The 27,201-nt window shown below is 57.3% G+C and overlaps 2 protein-coding genes across 14 annotated transcripts; one reads left to right on the plus strand and one right to left on the minus strand.

The window, feature by feature from the left end:
* Window positions 1-32: 32 nt before the first annotated feature.
* On the minus strand, window positions 33-14,977 carry ZNF821 (zinc finger protein 821). 12 transcript variants are annotated; one of them, XM_090061896.1, is made up of 8 exons: window positions 14,406-14,454; window positions 13,975-14,065; window positions 10,252-10,745; window positions 6,501-6,626; window positions 6,157-6,371; window positions 5,550-5,654; window positions 4,580-4,746; window positions 33-3,902 (listed from the first exon to the last, which is right to left on the minus strand). In XM_090061896.1, the coding sequence occupies exons 4-8, from the start codon at window positions 6,580-6,582 to the stop codon at window positions 3,248-3,250; spliced, it is 1,224 nt and encodes a 407-aa protein (XP_089918022.1). In that variant the 5' UTR covers window positions 6,583-6,626; window positions 10,252-10,745; window positions 13,975-14,065; window positions 14,406-14,454; the 3' UTR covers window positions 33-3,247. The 12 variants fall into 12 exon arrangements, with proteins under 12 accessions (XP_089918022.1, XP_089918021.1, XP_089918020.1 ...); XM_090061895.1 differs by having other exon boundaries at window positions 9,420-10,745; XM_090061894.1 differs by having other exon boundaries at window positions 8,684-10,745.
* Window positions 14,978-14,989: 12 nt separating this feature from the next.
* Window positions 14,990-27,090, plus strand: IST1 (IST1 factor associated with ESCRT-III). Of its 2 annotated transcripts, XM_090061890.1 has the most exons (10): window positions 14,990-15,243; window positions 21,321-21,418; window positions 22,145-22,325; window positions 22,504-22,591; window positions 22,803-22,886; window positions 23,335-23,445; window positions 23,863-24,048; window positions 24,459-24,551; window positions 25,788-25,836; window positions 26,223-27,090. In XM_090061890.1, exons 2-10 carry the CDS (start codon window positions 21,331-21,333, stop codon window positions 26,420-26,422), a joined length of 1,080 nt encoding a protein of 359 aa, XP_089918016.1. In that variant the 5' UTR covers window positions 14,990-15,243; window positions 21,321-21,330; the 3' UTR covers window positions 26,423-27,090. The 2 variants fall into 2 exon arrangements, with proteins under 2 accessions (XP_089918016.1, XP_089918015.1); XM_090061889.1 differs by lacking the exon at window positions 14,990-15,243 and having other exon boundaries at window positions 17,463-21,418.
* Window positions 27,091-27,201: the final 111 nt, after the last annotated feature.

A 27,201-nucleotide genomic window follows, 5' to 3' on the forward strand; every position in this document is an offset into this window, starting at 1 on the left:
CCCTTCCTGAGCCCCCCCTCTGTCCATGATGAGAACTAAAGGGGTCCTTGGAGGTGCTGTGGGCAGCAGGGATCACTGTATGCCCTTGGCTCTAACGTACAGTGGCACCCACACCGTCCAGACAGCCATGTGGGCCAGAACACGGATCAGCATTTGGAAATGGCCAGAGATTGGCAGGGAGTGGGACTGCCAGAGCAAGACAGCTGGGAGGCAGCAGGAGCTAAGGGAGACCCCCACCAGAAGCAGAACCCCTTCCTTCCCTGAACCAGAGAGGGAGCAGGGGCTCCTGGAAGGCTGATCTGAGAGGCACTGGCAATGCGAGAGACACCTCTGGTTAAGGTAAGACAGCAGGTGGCAGGATGGCATGTGCAGCACCGTGCAAGCAGCTGGGAGCGCCCAAGGACAGTGCTTGTTACTGCAAATGCAGGGAGGCTGCCAGATGGTCCCGTGCTATCCAAAAACCTCCTTGTTGCTCTAAGGCCTTGTTACTGTGGTATGTAGGCACCAAGCACGACGCAAACGGGCATAAAGGAGCTTGGAACTGGAGAGAAAGTTCAGCTCCTAATAAACCCTTTGATGGCAAAGTTAAACTTGTATGTTTGCAAGTCTTGAGCTGTGAAACCAGAAAGCACATCACAATAATGATAGGTCATCTGACTACCTGCCTACCAGACCGAGGAACTTGTTACCTGGCCATGGGGATTCTGGGAGCAGTAGCTGTGGTTGAACTAGTAGTGCATGTAGTTTAGAGGTCATCTGTTTGAAAGCTATCTCTCGCTGAAAAATCCAGCACACTGCCTGGTAAGTCATTCCTCACCCTTGTTACCTTGTGCCTGCTTCTAGTTTGACCTTGTCTAGCCTCAGCTCCCAGCATTTGATGCTCTTTAATACTGTTTCCCATAGGTTGGTGAGCCCTCTGGTATCAAGATCTTTCCCTGTATGCGGCGACAGGCTCTGACTACGGATCGTTTTATCCTTTCTGCCATCGCACTGTTCTGAGTGTCTGCCTGGGCTGCTCATCCTCTGCCTTCCCCATGCTGCCTTGGAGTCACTGATTTCCAGGCTGAAGTCCTGCCTCCTGTAAGTCCAGCCAACATTCTTTGTACGTTTTTGTGTTCAGCTGTATTAAAACACAGGTCTGAACAAGCCTGCTTTACTTATATGATTCAGCTTGTGCTGCGGAGCTGAGCTCTCCTGAGTATTTACCTTGTCACCAACTTTTCACCTGCAAACTCAAGAATGTGGCGAGCAGGCAGCATCAGAATCCGCAAGCTCTCTTGGAAACAAAGCTGCCTTGGCTCTGGGGAGGGACCTGATTCACCTGCTTGTTTTAACTGCGGTTGCTCCATTAGGAAAATCCTGAAGTAGTGCGTACAGGAATTGAGGTTTGGTTCTAAAACCCAGTAAAGAGGAGACTGCAGCTGCTGCTGAATGAAGGCAGGTCACAGAGCCCGCACCTCCAGCAGGGCAAGCACTGAGTTGGAGGCATGGGTGTAGAAAGTCCCTGCGGTCAGGCTGCGTATCCCATACGCTTAGTATATCCCAGATTTGACATTTAGCATGAAATGCCAGGGGAGAAAGGACATATGCCAGTACAAGGTGCTGGGCCCTGAGATGTGTGGCCTGACCTCCACCTATTTCACAGCTGGGAAACGGACACAACATCGTCCTATCCTTTCAGAGGGAAGTGGTGGGAGTCCCTTAGTCCACGCGCTGTCAGCCTGAGGACGCTGAAAGAATGTTCCTCCTGTGCTTTCTGCCCGTTCCAGCTCGGCAGCCTGAAGGATGGATTGTCACTTTCTGGGGATGCTTCAGAGCAAAGTGGCCTCGTGCTAAAATTGTAGGAATTCAGGAGACTTGTTTGGTTTAACTTTGGCCTTACACAGCCAGGGCAGGGCATTGAGAGAGATTTCATGGTGTGGCCCAGAGCTTGGGTGCCTACTGAGCTCACTCCTCGAGGAGTCAGTTCACACTAAGGTGCTTTTTTAAAAATGCCTTCATGGGGTAGGCAGGGCACATAGCATGTCAGTACTGGGTAGGAGACATGAAGCTGTTGAGATAAAGGGTATGTTACCCTGTCTATAGCGGGCTGTTAGGCTGCGCTAGATAACGTCTGTCACTGCACCCTCAAATCCCAGCCTAGCCATAGGGGGAGGGTGCAGAGAGTTTGTGTCCAACATCTCCTAAAAAATAACCCTCTTTCCTCTGCACCATTCCAGTGGTCCCGGCGTGTGTAGGGTCTCCTCTGGGTCACAGTAACCAGGGTGTGCGTGGAAAATCTATTTGTCCTCAGCTGCTTTTCTTTGATGTCTCTCCGGTGTATTTCTCTTGAGGCCGGAACTGGTCATCCACCCATGCCAACACATGGGGACGCACCCCAGGGCAGGGAGTGGGGAGCAGCATCCTTCTCCGAGCAGCCTGGGGTGTTCATGGTCACCGCAGGGCAGCAACAGGATCAGGGTGAGAGGCTAGTTGCTGTTGGGGCCCATGCCTGATCCAACAGCGCAGGATGCTGGTACTCTCCCCGACCCAGCAGCTGCACTCCTGTTCACCCATTTGCCGGCCAGCATGTCTCCAGGGCCTCGGCACATCCAGGAAGCTCCTGTGTTGCCTGCAAGGCCCTTCCCTCAGTTCTGTGCTGACAGAACAAGGTTCTCCTGCTACTCCCTTCCTTGGTTTGCGTGTTCCACTGTGCTCTGACGTCCCCTGAACAGGAAGAGTCTCCCCTAACTTGCTGCAGTGCTGCACACACAGCAGGGCACTGGCAGCAGTGGAGGAGCCCAGCTCTCCAGGCTTCATTGCCCCCTGTTAGATACCCGGCAGGTGAGTCATTTCCCCTGCTGGTGGGTGGGAGTAGCATGGCAGGGTCTCCCCAGCCAAAAGGAGCTAAGGCTGGACATGGCCTGTCAGCAAACCATGGCAGCCAGGACCTGGTGCCCAGATGGGGCCTGAGCACCAGAGGGAAGCAACACGCAGTGAAGGGGACTCGTACATAAAATTAATTTATTTTTCCCTCTGTTCACAGGCTGTGCTTGGCCCCAGGGCAGGCTGCCTCCAGAGTCCACGCCCAACCATGCTGCCCAAGCAGACACCTGGTGCCCTACTGCTCCCTTGGGCAAGGGCAGAGCCAGTCCCTGGGCCCTGGAGGGACAGCCAGGCCCCACGCAGAGCCACCTGAGGGCACGGAGCTGCCCAGAGCAAGGTGCTGGCGCTTGTGCAGCAGAGTGGCGCGGCCCCTAGGCTGCCCTCAGTGCAAGGTGCTGTTGCTCTGCTCCTCAAAAGCCATCTTGCCCAGCAGCTGGCTCTCCAGCTCAACACTGCCCACTGGCAGCTGGAAGAAGTTCATCTCGGCAGCCAAGGCTGCCATGGCAGAGGAGTCCTGGCCAAACTGGGCCCGCAGCATCATGTCCATCTTCTCCAGGCGTCGCTTGAGCCGCTTGGCCTCACGCTCCCGGATGAGCCGCGCCTGCCGCTTCTCAGGGGTCTCATTGGCACGCTTCAGCCGCATGGCCTCGCGGTCCCGCTGCAAGCGCCGTGCCCGCTGTTCGTCTGTCTCCTGCATGCGCTGCAGCCGCTTGGCCTCGCGATCACGCATGCGCCGCACCTCGCGCTCCTCCGGCGTCTCATTGTCGCGCCGGCTCTTCTTGGCCGTGCGCTCCCGCTCCAGGCGCTGCAGCCGCACCTCCAGGGGCTCGTTCTGCCGTCGCAGTGCCCACTTGCGCACGCCTGGGGCCTGCGCCTCCAGCAGCTTGCGGTAGGCCGCACAGTTGTTGCACACAAGGAGGACGCCTGCAGGGTACACAGGGCCGTGGAAGGCAGTGTCTTTGCCCTCAGCACCAGAGGGGCCCTCAGCACGGGGGGTGGGGAGGTGATCTGCACTGAGCACCTCTGGCAGCTTCTCACTGCAAAACACAAAGAGCAAAGTCACGGCGCTGCCACAGATGCCAGCAGCCCTGCCAGGCACAAAGGGCAATGCGGAGGCTGATGACAGTAGCTGGGCTGTGCGGGGAGCCTCCCTGCCTCTACATGGCTAGGAACTAGGAGCATCTGGGCAAGGGGTCATGGCAGCCCTGAGCTAATACTGGGTGGGAAGAGAAGGAACAAAGAGGGAATTGCAGCTTGAGCTGCCCCTGTCCTGACACCTCCTGGTTCTACCTGCAAGTCCCAGTGGTACCAGAGAGGCAAGCGGAGCTGGGCCATGAACTGCTGGGAAGATCCCACAGACCAAACAAAGGGCTGGGAGCAGCGCAAGCCAAATGTGACTCCCTTGTGCTGGCATCGGGGACAGAGCTCTCTAGAGCACAGGATGCAGCACTGGCTTCTCCTACAGAAGTGAGGCCTGTGTTCTCATGAAGCGAGGCAGGTGTTCACTGAGCTAGGGAAGCCTCTTGGACCAGCACTGGTCATGGAGTCCCATCAGCCTGGGATCTGCATCCACCGATAGGCAGGGACAGTGGGAAGCAGGGTCCCTGGGGGAGCAGAGCCAGCCCTTCCCCAGCTCAGTGCTGTTGTAATTCGTGATGCACTTGCACCTGCAAGTGCTGTGGGAGGCGGCCCAAGGTAGGGCTGGCGCCCCTACCTGTGGAAGGTGGCGTGGGTGGTGAAGCGAGCCCCACACACGGCACAGTTGGACAGCTGGTCCTCGGAGTGGATCAGCAGGTGCCGCCCAAGGGATCCTGGGGAGCTGAGGGCTCTGCCACACACAGGACACATGTAGCTCTTGGCACTGACCACAGCTGCTGTGTGCTGCAAAGCAACCACAGGCGTTCAGTGACCCAGAGCCTGCCTTGCACGCAGCAGGTGCCCACACATCCTTTGGGGCAGCCCTTGTCTAGTCCTGAGCTTGCCTCCTTGTACTGCCCTGCACGAGTCCTAAGTGTGGGAAATGGTATTCAGCACTGTCTTTTAGGCTACCATTTAGCACCTGGTTGGGTAGTGGGAGGTGCTACTGAAGCACCACCGCCGGGGGGGGGGGGGGGCGACACCTCCTTGGCAGGAAGTCGATTGCCCTAGCAGAGGCAGCTGCCAGAAGTGTGCAGAGCTGTGCTCACCAAGCCAGAGAGCTGGGGACCGTCTGGTAGGCCAGCCCTAATGCTGCTCATTCTGCCTGGGGGTCAGCATCATGACTGGCTCCACAAACTCTTGCAGCTGTGGGTAGTGTGCCCAGTGTGGGGCAGGGCAGGGCAGGGCAGAGTGCTCTGAGAACTGGTGTCTCATCGGTAGGAGGGAGGAACAAGAACCTGCAGGGCTGGGGGATGCAGCTCTGCCTGAATACTGCTAAGTTCTGGGGCTGAGGCCAGCAGCAGCTGGTGCCCTGAGCTGGGGCTGGGGCTGGTGTTGGTTGTGTTCTGTGCTGGGGCTGGGGCCAGCAGTGTTGGTACCCTGACCTCTGAGCTGCATCTGGGGCTGAGGTCAGCAGTACTGGTGCTCTGAGCTCAGAGGGCTCCCAACTGCCCTTTGCCACTGGGAAGGGAGGAGCCCCTTCTACAGAAGTTAGAGTTGCAATAGGCTTAGGGCCACAGAGATCCTGCAACAGAGAAGCTTTGTACCTGGTACACGTGAGCAATGAGCTGCTCCCTGCTGCCACACTCCAGCTGGCAAAGCGGGCACTGTGACAGCCCCAGCATGGGGTCTGCATTCAAATTCTCTGTTGCCTATGAACAAGGAGAAGCCAGATCAGGAAGACTCCCCGCTCGGCCCTCCCCGAGGCCTCCCGGGGCACCTGCTACTGGAACCAACTGCGATGCAGTCCACGGTGTGTCCGGCAACAGGCCCTGCCTAGCTCTCTGCCAATCTGTACAAGCAGGAGGAAGAACAAGCCTACAACAGAGGCTGTGGAGCCAACAGGGGAGAAAAACAAGCTCCCCAGAATGTGATGGGGCCTAGTTCTGTCAACTGCTGACCATGGGAGGTGCTCAGAGCCTAGGGAGGGGCAGCAAAATAAACCCAGGACTTGGGAAGCAGAAGCAGATCAGAGGGAGGGGAGCTGGGACGCCTGTCAGCTCCTTGGAAAGGGTCTGGGAGTGTCAACAGGAACCATCCCTTCCATGGCAGCTCTGTACAGCCAGTCTTGGCACTGCCTTCCTACCTCCTACCAGCTGTGGTTGAGGAGGAGGTGTGAGCAGTTACGCTGCCAGGAAGAACCCTGAGCCCAACCTGGCTGGATGACCAAACTCCCCTGTCCCAAGGGAGGGGTCGGGATGCGCTGCAGGAGTGGTAGTCGCCTGCCTCATTCTCTGCCATTTGCTCGGTCCTGGCTACAGGCTGTTCTGTGTTCTCCAGTTCCTTTTTCACTTTAACCACTGCTCTGTCCTCCTCGGAGGTATGGGAAGAGGCTTCATCCTGCGTGGTCTCCTCTTCATCGCTGTCACCTGGAACAGAAAGAAGCTACGCTAAGGCCCCGCAGCAGCCCGAGGCAGTGGACTGTCATCACCACGCATGCACCACTCTGCTGTGCCCTCCAGCCACCCCATGCCATGCCCAGACTGTGCAGAACTCACTACTGCTGGAGTCGTGATCTTGCAGCTGGTGAATAGCTGGCCGCGGGTCCCCAAGTGCCCCAGGAAAGTCCGTTTTCATCATGGCCTGGCGGGCTTGTTCCTCCAGCCCTGCGAAGACCTGTTCCCCTGGCAGCCAGAAGAATAGAGGGGTCAGGCTGCTGCCATCCAACACACTCAGTAGCGCATTTTCCCAGGAGCTAAGCACGCGCACAACTCTACTGCACACACCAGACAACCCCTCTACACCAGCCTTGGATGGGCTCTGCTGTAACCCCTGCTCAGGACACCTGCGCTCTTGCATCTGCCCAGGCCCTGGTCCTGAGAAGCTCTTACTGACACAGCCCACTCCTTCCCAGCAGAAACAGACCATTCTCCGCTTGCCTGTCACTGCACTGGAGAAGATGTCTTTCAGCTGCCAGGAGTCCTCCTAAACCCCAGACATGTCCACAACCCACATTCAGGTAGGCCCTGCACTGTGCTCTCACCGTGGCCCTAAGCTAACAGCTGAGCTCTGTGATAGCAGTCATCAGTCATTTAGGGGAGAAGCATCGCAGGGATGTGGTTATCACCAACTGCAGAATGTCAGCACCTCCCATCACAGGCAGGCCTGTGTATGCCTGAAATCTGGAGTCAGTAAAAGAAATATGGACACACTGAGGTCTGGAAATGCATAGGCTGGGCCCTAAAACCACTTTACGTCTGCCGTCAGCAACAGCATTCACCTGGTACGGGTGCAGGTTAGTGTTCTGGATCCAGATTAGATCAACCTGATCTTCAAGATATTACATCAGACGTGTTCTCTCAAACCGTCCCTAACGCCTCCCCTCTCTCCTTTCTGCCCCCAAGACGTCTCCACAGGGCAGAGTTAGGATTATTCAGGTGTGAAAGATGACTTGGAGTTGAACACACAGGGCCTTTTCTGAGCACAGTCTAGCTCTGGGCTGCTGCTGTGGGGACAGTTACAACCTCCCTGTGAAATACATTCCCCAGGTGACTGCCAGCAATCTCCGCATCCACTGCATCTCCATAGGGGTTTTTACCTGCCAAGCTATTTTAGTCATGTAAGCAGTTCAAGAACAGCAGGCCCCAGGATGCAGGCACTTGTGGCTATTTCTGATAACTTGAAGATAACAAGTGATACTTGTTTAACTCAGCACATTGAGCTGGGTGTGCCCATATGCCCTGGGTGCTTTGTGGGTTCTGCAGCCACAAAGCAACCAGATGACACTGGCCAGTCATGCTGGGCTTACAGCTGCCGTGCACTGCCAGAGCATGCATCAGTTCCCCTCCCTGTCCTCACCCCCTGCACGCACTGCTAAATCCTCCCTCTCTGCTGGGAGGGCCGCCCCTTTCTTCTCCAGGCCTGAGCCCCTCTGGTGCAGGCCACGCTCTAGCTCTTCCTGCCCCATTTGTCAGCACCTCCCCCCACCACTGTTGAGTGGATCTGGTGCGGCTCTTTTAAAAGTATCTTGGGTTGTGCTTTTTTGTCCTTATCATCATAACAGAAATGGGTCCCTCCCCAGAGGCTGGATGTATAAAAAAGCTTTTTCTGAGAAGCTCCTGAGGAAGTGCCCTTGTTCACAATGGTTACCATGTCCCATGGCTCTCAGTGGGACTGAGGCATTGGCTTCCCATAGCAAGGATCATCAAAGCCTTCCTTTGTTCTCCATGGGAGTGAAGCCAAGCTGCCCTCCAGGAGGTTGGTGCCACCCAACATGGACATAAGACAGAGGAGACTTGGAGGAGAAAGCGAATAAAGGAAGTTGGCATCCTTGCCAAGGATGCCGTGTGTATAGGTTCAGGCTCAATGAGTGCAATGAGCAAAGATGCACTGGGAACTACTTGAGTTGCTCTGAAAGGAAACATTTACAGCTTCTGCCAACCAACCAAACTTGCTGTTAGAAGGATAGTGGGGAAGAAACGGACCATTTTGGAAGTAAAAATTTACTTGCAAAAATTACCATTGCTCCAGATCCAAAAATCTGCAGTTTGAGCTGAAATCACTCAGGACAGAAAAAAGGTCTGCTGTAGAGTTCTGAATATCAGTGAAATAATCCTTAATAAATTAAACTGATTGATAGATTTACTGATAAAGTGTTAGGAAATGTGATAGTTATTCAAAGAGCAAATACAGTAGCACTGAGACAGACACAAAGTACTGTTCATATGTGACAAAGTCAAACCTCTGCTTTAAGTGGGAAATTCAGCTTTAACCTTGGAGGCACAGCTGGCTCCAATACAATGAGAAAACTGCTCCACGGAGAGCCAGCCCTGTGGCATATAGCAGGGTAAGCACCATGGGTCTGGTGCTCCATGCTAGCCAGACTGCTTCAGTCCCCATTCTGCTCCACCTCTGCGCTTGTGGTCCTCTCCTAGCACATATCCCAGAGCAACTGGCATGGCTTCAGGGAACAGTGACTTGTGGGAGATTGCAGAAGGCCTTCAGACATGCCAGGGGCATTATGGAAGAAAAGGCTGGACTAGAACCCTGGAAGCTCCCAGCATCTCTGGGTACTATTGCTCCCTCCTGCTTCTCTCAGGAGGGAAGGTCAGGATGTGCACTTTATCAAGAAAGGTTTCTGCTGGAGCTTTTGGAGTCAAGAGGACAGAAGCAAATGCCACAAGGCCTTGTCTTAGAAGATGTGGTGGAGGGTGTTCTGGTGGTGCTGGCTACTGAAAGCAGCAGTGCCTAGGGTAACTTGCAACACAGGCGCAGACACCCCAGTAGCAGACAACTGTGCACAGTGCAACTGAAAGGATGGAGCCATTTGTGTGTGTCAGGATAACTCAGACTTGCAAAACCGAGTTACTCGAGGCCCGGGGCAATCAGCAGGTACTGCAGCATTTCAGCACCTCTGTTGCTGATCTCAACAGACCACGAAGAGCCCCAGGGAAAATACATTGATCACCTGCTGGTACCTTGCTACCGAGTGACTGCCAGTCAGGGGGAATCATTCTGGAACCAGGAGGTCTGTGGTGTGCTGCAGGGGTGCATCAGCAACCGATTCCATGGTGCTAGAGCTACTGGGGGAAGCACATGTCTGTGCTGTCCTCTTCCCTCCCTCCCCCAAGCCTGTGATGGGTTACGGTCCCTGGGGAAGCAGGCCTCAGAGGCCTGTCATAGCAGGTTCCTTATCAAGTCTGCAGAACGAGCGGACAAAGGCGTGATGTCAGGGTTTCCAAAGCCTGGTACTTCACAGGAGTGGGCAGAGCACAGGACACGATTCCTGTGAACAGCACTGGCAGCAGTCATAGAGCAAGGCAGCGATGCTTGCCCACTGCCCTGTTACACATGTGAAGCCAAGGCAGTGCCTCCGGGCAGCAATGAAGTGCGGAGGCAGTACAACTTACAGCTGTTCCCTACATCGGTGCTGCACGCTCTTGGCATTCTGCCCACGCCAGCAGTGTGTTAGGGTTGCACACGTTCAGAGCAGACATATGCAGCTGAGAATAGAGGGAGGAATCTTTCGTTTCAACTCTGAGTGTTCCTGGGGCCACGTTTCTCCCCACATACCCCACTGGCCTGGTCTCTAAGGAGTTTAGAAGAGTACACTGTTGGTAACGGAGGAACCAGCTGCTGCTTTTCTGTGATTGGCAATGGCAGGGTTACACTGTTTGTGCATTTACACCTCTCCTGCTTTGGTGACGTTTGCTTCCCTTTGGAAAGGGAGCAGTGTCAGGAGAGGACAGCATGCATGATGCTGCAATGGCAGACCCTCCTCCAGAAGTTTCTTTATTAAACACAACTAACCGCAGTGCCAAACCCAGCAGCCACGCTTGAATTACAGACAGCTAGAGGCAGAGAAACTTCATGAAAAAGCCTCTTCCCTTGGGTTCCTCTTTCCACAATCTCGTGAAGGAGCAGGACAGATGAGAGTAGGGGCAACCTCTGAGACTCTGCAGGAGGGACGTGCAGCAGCCAGAACCGGGTGGAGAATCAATGCGGCTGGCAACAATTCTTTTCCAGAGCTGTCATCTTTCTGATCCATGCAAATGCAGGACACAGCTCTTGCTGCTTCTGGGAAAAAGGCCAGCAAGGTTCCCCTGCCTTCCTGCTGAACCTGACAGGTCTCTCAAAGACGAGCACTTTATTCCCTTGTAGGACAAGTGTTTGGAGTCGCTCTTCACGTAGGGCTTCTGCATTTCCTTTTCCTGGACCTGAAATTTGCAAGGCTTTCCACCATTGTGGTTCCAATCCACTGCCTTTGTGCCTATTCTGGGATGTCCACAGTGGTTTAAGAGTCTCTGAAATGAAAGTGACAATTGAAGAGTCAATAACCACAGCGATACCCATGTAGTGCTTTTAGTGTCAAGGAGTCTGGTAAGAGTAACAATTTCTGCTCAGCTTCTGAAGCCATGAGGCCCTTCTCCTCCAGCTGCAGCTGACAGACAAAGCAGAATTCACACGCTGCACTTACAAGAACAAGAGATGTGCATGGAGAGTTCATGTGATGACGGCATCAGGCAAATGGGACTAGGAAGCTGGCAAGTGGAACTTACTGCAGACACCCTGAGCGCATCATTTTGCAGAGTCCCAGCAAGAAAGACAAAAGCAGCTGAGTGAGGGAAGAAGGAAAAGACTGACTCCTGCAGCAGAGCTGTGGGTTTGGATAAGAACAGGGGAGTCTGTAGGGGAGGTAGTGGTAGTCTTCTGCATAGGTGGAAGTAATTAGGGCAGCCATAAAGACTGATGTTAGGAGGATTACTTGTGGGGGAAGATGTTCCTATATAAATCCTGACAACTGGGGAAAAGTAACAGCTAAACTGAATAGATTTGGTTTTAATCTGTAAGAGGAATACACCTGTACCACATATTCTGAGTCAGCATGGAGGAGGCAGCGCGTGGCCATCCTGTCCTGGTATTAGAGTTTGCATGAGCTGTCCACTGCTTTTCTATGTACAATTGTATTTCATGCATTAAATGCAAAACAAAATGAAGTACGTTAAAAGCGCTTTTTGAATTAGTGGCTGCCGACCTGTAAAGGGGCACTGGATGCAGTCACATGTGGATGCATTGGCCATAGCACACAAGGTGATGACTTGCAGTCATGCTCATTTGTCTTGTGGTTTCTGTGATGGTTTGAATTTTTCCCCCCATTTTCCAGCCACCTGAGTGTAGCCACTAAGGCTGCTCATCCAGTGGCAGTGCTTGCCAATTAAAGTAGGTCTGTGTTAATTGGGCACAGCAGGCCATATGGTTGAAAATGCAGGGTTAAGGAGGGAGATGGGTGAGCCTGGAGACAACGGGGGACTGAACCAGGTAGGCTGGGGAGGGACTTGCAGCTGTCACTTATCCAGAGGCTGACGGAGTAGGGAATGTGGACTGGCCCAGCAGGTGCAGAGGCAGACACTTCTGCCGTCTTGCGGCTCTGCCAGTTGAACGGCGGTGCTCCGAGGAACTTTGGAGAACTCCTCCCAGCCCCCAGCTTGCAAGGTCACACTGTCGTGGTAGGTGTCACACAAAAGGCCGCGTACCTGCTGTCCCAGCTTCTCCTCACAAACCATCTTTCCCTGAGAAGAGACTGCAGTAACAAGCCTGACTGCATCCTGCTGGTTCACAGCATCTGCGAGCTGGTGCTCTCCACCCTCATGCTGCTCTCCGCAGCAGTCCTGCATTCTTCAGATGCTTGGCTGGCGAGCCCCAGTCATTTGCTGAATACTGAGACAGGTAAGGTTTCTACTATGTACCCGAGACCAGTATCGCCCTGGGCTCTGTACAGCCCATTCCACTCCTTTGTGCTCCTGTAGTGCTGCCTGCTGCTCCGGACGATGCTTCTCTCACACTGGTACTTGGATATCTGGCTTTAGGCTAGTGTAATGCATGTGAAAGGGTTCAACTGGTCCCAGACCTCTCCCCAGGTGGCTACCAGAGCCATATGTCAGTCTTATGCCAGCTGGCAGCATGTTTATCAGATGGTCTCCTCCGAGACAAACTGGTGATAGAATCAGTCATGTTTTCAGAAACAGAAGACGAGGTTTGCTGTGGAAATAGTACACAGCTGAACTCCTTAATGTGTGCAGTGCTACTGCAGGAGTTCCTAGCTCCTGAACAGCTTGGCCGCCATACAGCAAAGTGCAGACACAGGCCTAAGCAATGTGGAGCTCCTGTTCGTGTTATCAGAGCTCTTGCATCACACCTCCATCTACACTGGCCCTACTGAAGGATGCCAGCAGGCTGGAGACCCTGTGCTCAAAGCAGATCTAATCCAGACGACAGCTGTGGTGCCCAGATGCTGTTGGGGACAGCGTGTGCATGGACACGGGGTGTGTTACTGCCATGCCAGGAGAGCTGCACCATGGTCAGCACACCCGGTCTCTCCAGTGGAGGCAAGGCCTAGGAGTTAATGCACTGTAGGCTAGTCACACCTACAGTGTTCAGATGGAAAGCAGAGTCAGAAGGCCAGGAACAGGAGGCATCCTTAGCACTGCCTCGGGGAAAGCTGCTTGCCCTCCTCACCCTCCCTCCCCTCCCCAGATGGGATTGTGTGCGCTTCCACCCCCCAGTCTGAAGCCTGCGTCACAGTGTCCGAGACACGTGCCGACTTTCACAGACACCCGTGTATGTTTCTATTGGCTTACCCATAGAGACAGCAGAGAGGAACAGAGGCATGCAAGCCAGCAGCATCAGCAAAGCTAGAGCTCACACAGCTTAGCATTGAGCCCTCAGTCCTAGACCCCTACCAGTCACGACACCCCAGCAGTGCCCCACCTTGCGACATGCCGCCTGCCTCCACTTTTCCCTAGGAAAAGCACAGCCATAACAGGCTCCGGTCGGCCCCATGTGTGCACACCCCTGCTGCAGGGCTGCCCGCTTGTGCCAGCACAGCTCCCCCACCCCTCGGCTGCAACTGGCACCAGCAACGTGCAGCGCTCAATTCACCGCCAGGTCGGTCGGTCTGTCTGTCTCCCTCCCAGCGTCAGATATCTCATTCCGTGTCTGCCTACGGCGCTGACACGCAGCGACTCCAACTGTCTCAGCATCAAACGCTGGGGCTTGACATTGCTGAGAGACAGAGGGCTTTTCTCCCAGCTGGAAGAGAACAGAATCCAACACCTCGCATCTCTGCTCACCGAAGAGCCGCCTGCCCAGCCCCTGCGAGGCAGGGCTCGATCTCTGCCCTCCTGCCAGAGGGAAGCGGAGGTACGGGCAGCTCACGTGGCTTGCGGTGAGTGTGGCGGAGCGGGAAGCCGAACCCAGGCGTCCCTGGCTCCCAGCCAGGTGCTCAGGACACCTCCCAGATGTTCCCTGCGGCCCACGGTGCTGGACGGCGCGTCTCCTGGGACGCCACCGCTCCTGCGCACGCGGGAGCCGCGCCAACGCCCAGCGTGAGCGTGTGCTGCTGCCCTGGGCCTGCGCCGGCCCTGGAGCGTGGCCGCTCTGGACCTCCACCTCTCCCAGACCCCTGGCCACCAGCGGGACCGCCGCTCGCCCCGCCCACAGGCCCGGCACACCCCCACCCGGCGCAATACTCACAGTGCACTTTATTTGGAGTGGTCTGTTTCCGCCGGGACATGTTTCCCTGCGCCGGGCGCGCGGAGGGGCCTCCCCGCAGCAGAGCGCTCGCCTGGGGGCAAGAGGAGCACGTCACACCGCCGGCGAGCCGCGGCCACGGCCCCGCAGCCCCGAGGACCAGGCCGGCCTTGCCTCGGGCGCTGGGAGACGGGCGCCTCGCCTGCCCGCACAGGGGCACGGCCCGGGGTGGACGGACAGACACGGCACCCGCCCCGCAGGCGGACGCGGACGCGGGGGGGCGGCCCGGCGCAGGCAGACTCGCGGTCGCGGCGGTCAGCTCCACGCACAGACCGGCCGACAGCCCCGCCCCGCCGCGGAGGGACGGCGGACAGCGCGCCCCCGCGAGGCCCCGGCGGCCGGGCTTGCGGGAGCGGCCCCGGCCCGGCCCTCACCGTGAGGCGGCGGCGGCGGCGCGGACAAAGGGACCGGCCGGACAGACAGACGGAGCGAAGATGGCGGCGCCGCGGGAGCGCGCGGCTCGGGCGCGGGGGCGCGCGGCGCAGACCGCATCCCGGCCCGCACGGCCCCGCCCCGCCCCGCCCCGCCCCGCGCCCCGCCCCCCACGTGCCACGTGCCACGTCCCGCGGGGCCTCCGGGCCGGCCGGCGCTGGCGCAGCCGCTTTCCCGCGGGGGGGCCGGGCCCGGCCCGGCCCGGACTCGGCGCCCCCACGGCAGGGCTCGCGCCGCTGCTCTGCCCCCCGCGGCGTCCGCCCGCGGCCAGGAGGGAGCCGGGCTCAGGGCTGCGGGAGCAGGGAGGGCCGGGCCGGGCCGGGCGGCAGCGCGCACCGAGCACCCGGCAGTAGCCCGCCCTCGCGGCCGTGCCCAGCTCCGGCCTGGGGGCGTGGCTACCCCTGCGGGCTTGGCTCCGGGCTGCTGGGGCGGGGCTTTTCCCCTGTGGGCGGAGCTGGGGTGTCCGTGGGCGGCAGCTGGCCGGTGCCGGGCCGGACAGGCGGAACGCGGGCGCGCGGCTGCGGGGCCAGGGGGGCGGTTCCGCCGTGACTTAGGGTAGCGTCACTGCGTGCGAGCGCGCGCGCGCCGCTGATCCCTCCGCCAGGTAAAGTAGTCCCGGCCTGTCACGCCCCTGGCGCAGCCGCCCCGCCCTGCGCCGGGAGCCACCGCCGGCTGGCAGGGCCGGACAGGGGCGGGGCCCCGGTGCGGATCCCTCCGCCCGCCGCGTCGTTGCTGAAGCCGCGGCACTGCCATCTTGAGTCCTGCTGCGCGGCCGCGCCGGTGAGTGGGCCGGGCCGGCTGGCGCGGGCACCGCGGCGCGGGGGTTCGCGGGTCTCCGCTTCGCTCCGCGGTGGGACGGGGCTGGCCCAGGCCTGGCGCTGCTGCCGCCTGCTCGCCGCCCGGCCGGCCGGCCGTCCCTCCTTGCGCGCCTGCCGCGGGCGGTGCAGGCGCTGGGGCGGGCCGGGGCCGGGGCCGGGGCAGAGCGGGAGCGCCGCAGGCCTGCTCCCGCGCCGGCGCCGGGACACCCGCCGGCCTCCGGCACACGTCGCCCGCGCCGCGCCCGTTGTGCTGCTCCGGGAGCGCGGCGCTGCCTGGGCTTGGGGGCCTCGCCCGCGTTAGTGCGGGGCAAGGATGCGTCCCTGCGGCCTTCAGGGAATTGCATCACCAGGCCGGGATCACAAGACTCGAGTGCTGGCTGCTCTCTTGCCTTGGCCCCTCTCCTTCCTCCTCAGCTGGCCGGCGGGGTACAGAGGTGCCATTGTAGCAGGAGGGGAAGGAAGGCCCCACCCCCGGGCACTGGTGCCCGCGATCTCCTCTCTCCGGTTGTGTAGCATGCGCTGCGCGAGCGACCGGTGGTCTCTTGTCTGCCCCGTGCTGCCCCAACGAGAAGGGCCGCAGCCGCCGCGTCCCGGCTCCTGCCACCTCGGCCCCCGGCGTGGCAGCTCCTGTGCAAAACCACGCCTGACCCGCAAGCCCTGAGCTGCCTGAGCCGTGGCTGTTTGGGGGCAGTTCTTGTCTTCTGTGCCTTTAAGGGCTCGCCCAGGAGGTCTTGGTGTTGCTTGGACTCCTGGACTGGTAAGCAGCAGAATAAGTGATCGAGCCCTGGGCCCTCCCCACCCCCATGTCTCTCAGAGCATTTAGATGCACCTGGATAATGCCACCCAGCACACACCTGCCTGAGGAAGGGTCACTGTGCGCAGCATCTGCCTGCCGCAGCTGGTTATCGACCTCATTTTGCAGCCAGCTCTTCCATATGTGGCTGAGTCACATTCCTCAGGGTGGGGCAGACACAAAAGCTCTGAACTCCTCACGGTAACAGCTCCTCCAGTTGTACAGAAACCTGAAACTTCTTATGTGAAAGCAGCTTTCTAACCTGACGAAAGGCAGTTTTACTAGCCTTCCTGAACGGGGTCCCTTGCCTGCCTGGGCAAAGCAGGAGAAATCTCAGCCCGAGGATGGCTTGTCTGACAAATTGCATTTGTCTGAAAACAAGGGTGTGCACTTAAGTTCCTCCATATCTCTAATCTGCTCGTTGTATTCTCAAAACTGCTCTTGAACAAAACGTGCTGTTCACTGAAAGCTGTGATCATTGTATAACAGAAGATATGGAAACTGCCTGTTTGAGCATGACCACCATTAAACAGGGAAACAGTAAAAGCAGGGATGCGGGAGTCTGGGCTCCGCAGTTGTCAGTCTCTTTGCCTGCCGACCTGCTGCTTAAGTTCCAGTTCTGGGCTTTTAGGTAGACTCACGAGAGAAGTCGCATCAGACGTTCCTCTAACGACCTGAACTCTGAGCTAGTAGTCGGCAAGCCAAGGCCCCTAGGCTTTCCAATTGCATACCTTCCTGGTGTGTGACTCACCTGTCAGAAGGTCAGTGCCGAAAGATGACCTGAAACCTGAACCATTTCCTCCAGCAGTAAAAGGCGTGTGACTTGGTACAAGTTGTCTGGCATGGAAGGGGCCGCAGGGCTCTCCTTGTACTGACTGGACAGGATGGAGTGGGCTGTAAATGGAAGTGGCTACCGACATGCTCTTGTGCACATGTTCACTTGTGCACAACATATGCTACACAGTATATACATTGCTTGTATCTTGTGTAACTTATTTCAAGCTGCGTGAATGCATTTGTTTTGCAGCAGCATAATTGAATTACAGAAGGCTGTGTAACTGCATCTACTGCTGCATTACTTCACAGCAGTGCTGCCCAGGTGGCAGCCACGGGTCATGCTCAGCCTGCAAGGGTTCATTTGGGGCCCCCAGGCTCCCTCCCTCCTGAGGCAGTCAGTCGCCAGGCTCCCCTTCCCTTCTCCGCCTTTTGTGCTCTGCCCCGGGGTGGGATGGAGCAGTCAGCACAGCGCACTGTGCAGGGGGGTCACCAACACATGGCATGGAGCAACGCAGCCGGGGGGAGTCTCTGTGTGTGATGGGATATGGTACGGGGGGGGAAGAGGGAGTGTTCATGTGTGTGGCACAGTTGGGGGAGGGGGCAGTCCAGGGTGCAGCATGTGGCCTGGGGGCATGTGGGCCTTGTTGGGGCAGCCCTGACTTGCTGCACACAAATATGTTTCTATATCAGTAGTTTCCAGACTTTGTGTTGCATCCAGGGTGACTCCGGAGGCTTTTCATTTTTTTCAGGAGAAGCACAAAAGCCAGAACAAGCTTCTCCAGGCTATATACTATATATGGGGTCCGTGGGGCCATAGGTCTCCAAGTCTGTCTTTGTAGTTGGGGCAAGTTCAGACTCCTGTACCTGTGCCTGTGTGTAGAGGAGCTTCTACAATTCAGATTCAAATTTCTGTATTTCCACCCATTTCTCTTCAGATAATGGTCTCTTGGCTGTCTCCAGTAGGAAACAGGGCAGCTCTGTGTCTCTTCTCACCTGGAGTCATCTTCTTAGCACTGCTTATCACAGGCCTCAGCTCCCCAGTTCACTGAACTGTCCCCCCTTTTCTTACATGCTAGTCAATCACTGTGGTTCAGACTGAACAGCTTCTGTGATTTGGTTTCACTGTTTGGAGGAAGGTAGTGACGGACCCAGCAAGGAGGGGTTAGAGTATTCAGGACTCCCTAGCAATTGGTTCACATACCATCATTTAAAAAAAAAAAAAATGAAGGATTGCGTGCAAAATTTCCCTTGTAGACATTTATATTAGGTGTGCTAGGCTTAAGTATTTCCAGACTCTATGGCAAAAGCAAATAATGCTTCTTCAAATATGGCAGGGCTTTGCACAGTGGAAGGTGGAGGAACCGTGGTGAAGTAGCGGCTGTTACTGACATCTGTCCTGTCACTAAGATTACAAGAGACACATGACATGAGCCACATTTCAATAGGGGTTAGTATGCTGCTGTGCTCTGTCAGCATCCTAGCCTTTTAACTCGGCTAACCTTAAAAAGAGCCTGGTAATTCTCATCTGGATGTATTGTTTGATTAAAGTCATTCTGCTTACCTCTGTAAAAAGTTACATCGAGAAAAGCCGGAAACAATCTGAGAAGCTCCTGGAGAAGGTGAAGGACTGTGGCTGAGAAGGGGAGGTACTTGCTTCCCAGAACACTGCTCCTTTGTCACGTGAGAGATCAGTGAACTCCAGCCAAGGGCCTAGTTCTGCATGGAGGTTTGCTCTGCCCTTGTTTCGTGGCAGTCAGGTCAGAATAGCCAACCTCCCCCGGGGTAACCTGATTGAGACTCTGCTCTTTATCCCGACCCTGTTGTTCATATCACATTTCTGAATCTTCTCAGTGAGGACATTTTCCAGCCTGGGGAGTGATCGGCTGTTTCCCTGTCTTATGCTGCGAATTGCACTTCCTTTTACATTACCCTCACGTGTGTTAAAATCCTAGTTTTTAGTCCTCCTACTGGTATCCAGATCGTTGTAGGTCAGTCTTGACATCCACATAACTCATTCACGCAGTAATTGGCACATTCAAAATTAGACCAGCTGCGTAATGTCTGCACTTTGGAATGGAACTGGGGTAAGTCGGCACCTTCCCATGTGAAAGCTCCCTCCTTGCTGGAAGGAGACGCTCTCCATTACTTCATACTTTATTGCACAAACCTGAAAATGAATGAATTCAGTGTTGATCCTTCAGGAGCATCCAGCTCGGTAGGCTGATCCAAAACGCTCTTCAGAATAGCTAAGTAAGCATACCCTGTTCCTTCAGCCTTCCTCACAGGTCTCGTTTCTTTTGGCCATCTTTGCTCTCCAGTTCATCTGAGCACTTTATTTAATGGTATGCTACTCCACATCTTTCCTTTCTCTCTGTTTCTGTGGGTTTCCTTTTATGTTACCTCTGCTTAGCCACAGATCATTTGAGGAGGATCACCAGTATTTTTAAGGCAGGTTCACGACCATGCATACGCTGAAACGAGTGATGCCGAGGCTTCTAGATGCCTTCTGCCATTGTGGGGCACATTCAAGAGGCTTAGCTGGAGAGTCTGGATGCGAGTAATGTGAAATTGGGTTGGGGGGAGATGTTGACTGTAAGTGGGAGACTCCTTGCGTAAGAGAGCTTCATATTTCTAGGAGGCATTTTGCTGCTCAGCAGCTCCCGTCCTCTCTCAACCATGGCCCCAGAGTGCCTGGCTTCAGACTGGGAGGTGATCCTAATTGCATCCAGCTGTGAAGAGCCCACAAGGTTCTCCTTAATCCTGTAGCCAGGCTTTATGCCTGAACCCACCACTTAGCCCATCCTCCCTGCTTCCGAGTTCCCCATGACTCCCTGCCCTTCCCAGCCTGGCTGCTGACCTTGGGACTTCCTGCAGCGGCAGGTTCTGCAGGAGCTCCGAGCTGGCCGTGTAAGGGTGCCTGTCTCTCTGGACGAGAGAAGCTCTGGTGGTGAGAAGTTCCTTCTCACAAGCTCACCCTTTCCGTGTCACCCTGCAGCTCTGTGCTGGCCAAAGGACAGAGGCCAAGCAGGAAAGCAGCCCCCGCGCTGCCACATGCATAACATGCTGCTGAATGACACTGCTGCACCAGCGTACGCTTCTGAGGCCAGTGCGGTTTCACTTCCCGGCCTCTCCTGCCTGACTGCAGGTACTGGTCAGGAACAGCCTCTGTCCTGGTTCTCATTCTGCCACACAGGAGCCTCCAGGTCACATATGCTGAAGCATCCTTATACTGAGCTGGGTCACTCAAAGGGGCAGCAGAGATGACTCAAGGGTTTGCTGTGACTTGTCACACCGTTCCTGGACCCTTCTAGCTCTGCTGATGTTGGCTTACACTGACCCCGGGATTCTCCAGCATCTGTGCGTAGGCCACACTTGATCCAGTGGTTGTGCTGAAGGTGCCCGTGTCTTGTGGTCTCTTGATCTTGCCTCCTCTGGCAGGAATAGCTTCTCACAGAGGAAAAATAAATGTCAGATGTGACTTCCTGCTGCAGCCTGCTCCTTGTTCCAGCTCCAGCTCCTGCATCCTCCTCTCCACTCCCCATGTGTGCCGTTCTCCCCTTTTTGCAGTCTGTTCCCTGCCCCTGCTTCCCTTGGCCCTTCCCTGTAGGAAGACTTCCTTGCACACACTGCTGAGCTGCCTGTCCCTCTCAACCCTATGCATTCTGCCCTCCTGGCATGAGCGTCTGCCCTGTGGATGGCTCCAGACTCTTCCTCTCCCCTTGCAGCTGTGCCACCTTATGGACTTTGCCTCATTCTGGCTGTTTTTCATGTATTCATCCTCAGCGGGGGATGAGGAGGAGCTGGTCTCTGTAGGAGCTCTGCCTGAGAGGACTGAGCTACATTAACATGGCTAATTGGTCCCATACTCTCAAGGATTCATCTAAAATTGCCTTTCCTGGGCTGTGTTTTGTTGCTGCAGGTGATTTTATTGCCCTGCCTCCCCTACTTGCAGCACTGCTGCATTTCTTTTGTGGGCACAGAGTCTGTAGTGAATTTGAAATAAAACTCCACATGCATTGGTACTGTTAGGTTCAATTAAAATAATGTTGATTCGCACGTGCACATGCCTCAGCATGTGTTGTACCTCTGCCAGTGTCGCTGAGCTGCCTGTAGTGTGCCTTGATGCAAGCAGCTGTCTTCATGCCTGTTGTATGCACAAGCCACAGAAGTGTGCGGTACCTTACAGCCCTGCTGTGTCGTCTGGACGTGAGGAAAGCTGAGGGCTGCTGTGCTGTGCACCTGATGAACTCTGTTCATGGGCAGTTTGGATCCATACGGGCTGTGTCGGTGCAATGCAGGGCTGTGCCTCCATGGAGCAGGCAGGGGCTGCCTTGCAGGCACCCGTCAGCAGGGGCTGGCACTGGTGTCTGGGGAGTGGTGGGCACCTCTGCCCGGTACACGGGTGGATTCTCCCAGCATCTCCTGGCAGCCACAGGAGACCCAGTGACCATCCTCTCTCCTCCCCATAGGACGTGCACCATGCTGGGCTCTGGGTTCAAGGCTGAGCGCCTGCGGGTCAACCTGCGCCTCGTCATCAATCGCCTCAAGTTGCTGGAGAAGAAGAAAAGTGAGTAAAAGGGGGAATGTGGGGGGAGCCCAAGTGCGCAGTTCAGTGCTGCTAGGGCAGGCTGTGAGCAGGTTGTACAAGTCCCATCCCGTTTCCCTCTCCCTGCCCAAGGGGTGTTGGCTTCTCTGGGCACAGCCTCCCATGCTTGACAGACTAGGAGGGGGCTCGGGGCAGGGGAGGTTACATCACTCCATCACGGCCAGCATCTTGTGCCCTCTACACACTCTGAAAGTGGGTTTGGATTGGGGCTTGAAGGCCCCAGTTGCCCTGTAAGGGCTGTGACTGTCTGGGGTATTCCCAATCTGTGACCAGCCTCTGGCTGTAGCCATTTCTAGCTGGGCCCTGGGAATGAGAGTGTTCATCTCATCTAGCCCAGGTGGCGGATTGTGTGCACCAAGGTGGGATCTGCAGAGCTTGTGCTGCCCCTTCTGGGTCAGGGTTGGACTTGGACAAACCAGGCACTGGGGAGAGACCCGGTCCGGTCCTTTTCCGTACCTGCCACAGTGCAGGAGGGGCCTTGTGGAAGATGTGGAACCCAGGTCCTGCTTGGAGGAGCCTGCACTGTGAGGGCATGACCCCCAGGCAGGGCAGGCCTGGGAAGGGTGCCCCCAGCCTGGGCGGGGCGGAGGAGAAGAGGACTGGGAGGGGTCCCTTCTCTGCAGGCCTGGCATACAGGGGTGGCAGGTTGCCCTTGCCTCTGGCATGACCCTGTGGCCTGCCCTGCAGCGGAGCTGGCTCAGAAGGCACGGAAGGAGATTGCAGATTATTTGGCCGCTGGTAAGGATGAGCGTGCGCGGATCCGGGTGGAGCACATCATCCGGGAGGACTACCTGGTGGAAGCCATGGAAATCCTGGAACTGTACTGCGACCTGCTTCTGGCTCGCTTTGGTCTGATCCAGTCCATGAAGTAAGGCCCTGGGCATCAGGCATCCATGGGGCAGGGGCTTCCCTTTGCACAGGGATGGCCGGGTTTGGGTCTTAGTCCATGAGGCCTCTTGAATGGCTTGGCTATGCAATGGGATCCTTTGGTCTGGGCAGTTTGTGGGCTGCAGACATGGCTAACGCATTGTCCGGCCTTCCCCTAGGGAGCTGGACTCTGGCCTGGCAGAAGCCGTCTCTACACTGATCTGGGCTGCCCCACGGCTGCAGTCTGAAGTAACTGAGCTGAAAATTGTGAGTAGGGCTGGGGGGGGGTCTGGTCAGGGCTGTCTGGAGTGACTCCCACGGAGGCCTTGGTACCTCCTATTTGTGTTGGTGCCGCAGGGCGCCTGACCGGGGGCCTCGGGCAGGGAAGGCAAAGCGCTGCTGCTAGGGCTGGTCTGCATGGGGCTGGGGAGCCCAGGATGTCACTGTGCTCTGACTCTAGGCTTGTTCCTTGCTGCAGGTTGCAGACCAGCTGTGCGCAAAGTACAGCAAGGAGTACGGCAAGTTGTGCCGCACCAACCAGATCGGGACCGTCAATGACAGAGTAAGCGGTGGAGCAGCAACAGCCAAGCACAGGGCGGGGCAGGAGGCAGGCCCTTCTTCTCCGGGGCAGCTGTGGCATGCATCTAGCATAGACCTACCTGCCGCTTCCTGGGATGTGGTGCCTGCATCGTTCCTGGGAGAGCCCTGGGGAAGGCGGTGCTCAGAGCTGGGGTGTCCCTGCTGCAGTTGCAGCCACCACTGCAGAACTGCTCGGGGCCAGGGGCAAGGCCTTCCCTTAAACTGTTGTGGCCAGAGAGGAGCAAGGCAGCTAGAGCCCTTGCTCTCTGCACCCCAGGCAGAATCCCCTGGCAGCTGCTCCCAGGCAAGGATGGCTCCAGAAGCCTTGGTGCCAGCACCCAACAGGGGTCCTGGCCAGGCCTGGTCTCTGCAGGTGCCAGCCACACCCCAGTGCTGGCACAGTGCATGAGAGCCGTATCCCTGCCTTGCAGCTGATGCACAAGTTGAGTGTGGAGTCTCCCCCCAAGATCCTAGTGGAACGGTACCTGATTGAGATTGCCAAGAACTACAACGTGCCCTATGAGCCCGACTCCGTGGTAATGGTGAGCGAGGCCCAGGCTGCCGTTCCCCAGATGTCCTTCCCCATGCCCGAGGCATTGCCCTGGTGCTGGGGCATCTCTGAGAAAAGAGGAGCAGACATGGCCATGAGCTGCAGCATCCCTGAAACATGTCTTTTCTTGTGGGCTCCCATCCTCTGCCCTGCACCCCCTCTCCACCCAGGCCCTTCCAGTCTGTGCTGCCCTGTCTGGGGCCGTCCCCCACCCCAACCTCATGAACTGGGTCTGCAGTGCAATATCGAGGGCCCCAACCTCACACGGGCCCTCTGGGAACTGTGATACCAGTCAGTCCTGACTCCTTGTGCTCCATTTCCGTGGCCTACCCATGCAGGCCCGGGTTCCTGCTGCAGGGCTGGCAGGGGTTGCTGTGGCCACCAACATGAGCTTCTTCCTCCCTGTCAGGCCGAGGCCCCTGCCGGCAGCGAGGCGGACCTGATCGGGTTTTCGGACGACGTGAAGAAAGGCGGCCGTGGAGGTGGGGGCGGTGGGTTCACTGCCCCGATGATGGGTACTGATGGAGTGGTGCCCATGCCCATGCCCATGCCATCACCGACCCCCCCCTTCTCCTACCCCCTGCCCAAGGGACCGGTAAGTGCTGCTCGGCTGGGTGCTGCTGCTGCTGCAAAGGGCACGTGTGCTCTGAGGGGAGGGCCCCGGTGCACCTGTGGTGCAGATCTTTGGAGCCCAGGGAACTGCCTGCCTGGCAGCTCAGGCTCTGGGGAGAGTGCCTGTCCCAAAGCTCCCGGCCAGTTGTTTCTCTTGCACCCAGATGCTTTGAACACTGAGTTCTGATTTCCTTGTTGGGTGTCTCGTTCCCTAGTGTGGGTCATCTCCTAGGGCAAGTTCCTGTCCGTGACTGATCAGTGTTTCTGAGACCAGTGTGGTTGGTGATGATGTGCTGTTGGGCCCCTCAGTCGCTGCTGTGGGCACCAGGGGTGGCCTGGTGTGAGAGCAAGCGCAGCCCCCTCTGGCAACACCTGATCTGCTTCTCTGTGCAGGAGAACTTCAACCACCTGCCTGTGGGGACCTACCAGCCTTTCACCAACATCCACCCACCTCCAATACCACCTGTACCCCCGACCTACGAGTCTGTAAGTACCTGTGCCAGTCCCTGAGGAGGGCACTGAGGGCCACTGGGAAGACGGACAGCTTCTTGGATGTACTCCTCCCAACCCTTTCCCCTAGGATGTTAAAGGATTAATTGTTTAACCCATAAGCCCCATTTAGTTTGGGGTGGGTGCCATTCATCAGGGAAGAGGGGAAAGCCAGGGAGCTGTGTGGTGCTCCAGCAGGAACCAGAAGGCGGCAGGAGGGGAGGGGGGCTAATACCCCTACTCTAAAAGGAGAACAGTAGGGAGGTGGTCTAATGACTCATCAATTCAGCTAGTTCAGGGTGCTCCCTCCCAGGGTGGGGCTTCACCTGGCCTGTGTTGTCTGGCTGGGCTTCCCCACCTCCTAGCAGCAGCTGTGGGAGCTGCTGTGTTACAGGGTAAGGGTTCGACCAATTTAATTAGAAGAGGTTAAAAGAATCATTTTTTAAATGATTAAACCCCTAACCTGGGGTGGCTGTGTGCTGCTTGGTAGCATGCTGGCCCATGGGGCAGGGAGCTTGCCAGGGGGCTGAGCCAGGCGCCCCAGTGTCCAGAATGCAGAGTAGTGTCTGGCCGTGAAGATCAGGAGGCTGCAGGAAGCTGTCCTGCACAGGCTGCGTGTCACACGGGCAGGCTGGAGCCCTGTGGCCATGTCACAGGTTTGCCACCTGCAGCTTTCCCTGGGCACCAAACACATAGCTTGGGGACTGCTGGAAATGGTGCAGTCTGCACCAAACAAACTCCCCCTTGCTGCTGACTTTTTGCACCCAGCCCCAGAGGGGCAGGCAGGGCTCTGCATGGCCTGTCTGCATGCGTGCTCCCCGCCAGCCACTGTTCTCTTGGAAGCTGCCTGTTGTCACGTTCCCTTCAGCCCTATCTAAGGCTCCATGTTCCCAGTCTGGGCCTGGCCCTTGTAAGGCCGGGGCCAGCCTGCCCTGAGTGGCTGTAAGAGTTGCAACAGCAGCTGTTGGCTTTTTGCCCCGGGACCACTTACAGCTCAGTCCCTTCCCCCTTCTGACCTGGAATGAGTCCTCCCAGTGCATATGCCAGGGGCCTCTGTGATTCATCCCTCCCTTGGAGCAGCCTCCTTCCTTGATGCTGAAGACCGGTTGCGCAGGTGCCAAGTCCTGATTAACCAGGGCAGCATCCATCTGGCACATCTGCCTGGGCGGCCCAGGTGCATGGGCAGCCTGGGCGGGGAGGCCTGGCCCCTCTGTGACAGCTTGTCTATTCCAGATTGACAACGTTGGCCCTGACAAGGACGCGCCTTCTGCTCAGGTGGCTGGTGAGTGTGGCAGGGGCATGGGGTCTGGGACCCTGAAGGAAGGATGCATTTGTTGGCGATGGTGGGGAGGGGGCCCAAAGCAGGCGCTGGTGACAAAGGGGTGATGAGGTTTGGAAACTTGCAGCAGAGGAGGGAGCATGGAGGAGCAGGCCTGTGCCTAGCAGCACGGTCTGCCCCAGTGTGGCTCCTTCTGAGCAGGCCCCATGGGCTGAGGTAGCCAGCCCATCCCCGTGCTTCCCTGGCTGCAGGAGGCACCCTGGCAGCGGTGGGCAGGAGCCCTTGTGGGGAGGGGGGGCTGGCTCCGCACCTGTGGGAGCGGTGAGCACAGGGCGAGTGGGAGGTGGGGCTGATCCAGGCTTGTGACGCTGCCCCATCGCCCTCGCCAGGTCCCGGGCCGAAGCCAGAGACCTCTGCGAAACCCCTGGCCAGAGCACCAGACCCGTATGACAACTTTGTGCTGCCCGAGCTACCGTCCGTGCCAGACACGCTGCCTGCAGCGTCTGCAGGCGCCAGCAGCGCTGCCTCCGAAGACATTGACTTTGACGACCTCTCTCGGAGGTTTGAGGAGCTGAAGAAGAAGACGTGAGGCCAGGGGGCTGGGCTGGGCTCCAGTACGGGGCAGGAGCTCAGACTGGGCTGCTTCACTCCAAATGGTCTCCCCTAGCACCCGGGTCCTATATTAACTGAAAAGAAATGCTCTGTCCTCTCAGCTCTTCTGCTGTGCTTGTACCAAATGCTGCTGCTTCCCAGGCCCTTGCTCCAGCAGGCGCGGGCCGGAGCCCCCGGGAGAGGGAGCGAGGAGTGGCTCCGCTGCTGTCTGCAGGGGTGCAGGGCTGGGGTGATGTTCCCCGTTCTCTCCCCGTGGGCTCTGCGACCTTTCCCCAGGGCAAGGTGACTGGGATTCCCTGTTCCCGGCCTCTCAGGGAGCTCTCCATGGCCTTGGCTGCTCCACAGGGGGAGGTCTGTTCCCCTCCCAAAAGGCAGCACTGGGCCAGCCCCTGAGTGCCAGCCTTGGGTATGCACTGGCAGGGCACCAGCAGGCGTGTGCTGGGCGTTGTGCTCCAGCCCTGTGCTGAGCGGGGTGCGGGGCTGGCTGTGCCCTGTGCCCCCCACACCCCCTCTCAGCCCTGCGGTGCCCATGGTGTAATGTACTTGTACATAATGTTTTCACTCTGCTTTTCTGTAATGGGTTTCAATGGGGTTTGTATGGGGTAGATTCCTTCCTAATAAAGGCTTAGGCCACAAGCAGCGTGAGTGGGGCAGGTGTGCTTCTTTGGGCCAGCCTTGCGCGGGGGAGAATTACTGGGCTGCTTCTGTGTGGCCCTGGCCCTCTCTATAGGAGCCTTCGTGCTGCCTGGGCCCTCA

Source organism: Crocodylus siamensis, chromosome 9, assembly GCF_052110815.1.
Source record: "Crocodylus siamensis isolate JL-2025a chromosome 9, ASM5211081v1, whole genome shotgun sequence".
Lineage (NCBI taxonomy): Eukaryota > Metazoa > Chordata > Crocodylia > Crocodylidae > Crocodylus > Crocodylus siamensis.

What these genes read in the sequence shown, in the direction of transcription:
- ZNF821 (XM_090061902.1), bottom strand. Translation starts at nt 14,523, where the DNA reads ATGCGGTCTGCGCCGCGCGCCCCCGCGCCCGAGCCGCGCGCTCCCGCG. An exon ending in AGATCACGACTCCAGCAGTA is followed by an intron (nt 6,372 to 6,500) that starts GTGAGTTCTGCA and finishes TTTCTGTTCCAG; the next exon opens with GTGACAGCGATGAAGAGGAG. An exon ending in TCATTGCTCACGTGTACCAG is followed by an intron (nt 4,747 to 5,549) that starts GTACAAAGCTTC and finishes GTTGCTTTGCAG; the next exon opens with CACACAGCAGCTGTGGTCAG.
- IST1 (XM_090061889.1), top strand. Translation starts at nt 20,974, where the DNA reads ATGCAAGCAGCTGTCTTCATGCCTGTTGTATGCACAAGCCACAGAAGT. An exon ending in GTTGCTGGAGAAGAAGAAAA is followed by an intron (nt 21,419 to 22,144) that starts GTGAGTAAAAGG and finishes CCTGCCCTGCAG; the next exon opens with CGGAGCTGGCTCAGAAGGCA. An exon ending in GCCTTCTGCTCAGGTGGCTG is followed by an intron (nt 25,837 to 26,222) that starts GTGAGTGTGGCA and finishes CGCCCTCGCCAG; the next exon opens with GTCCCGGGCCGAAGCCAGAG.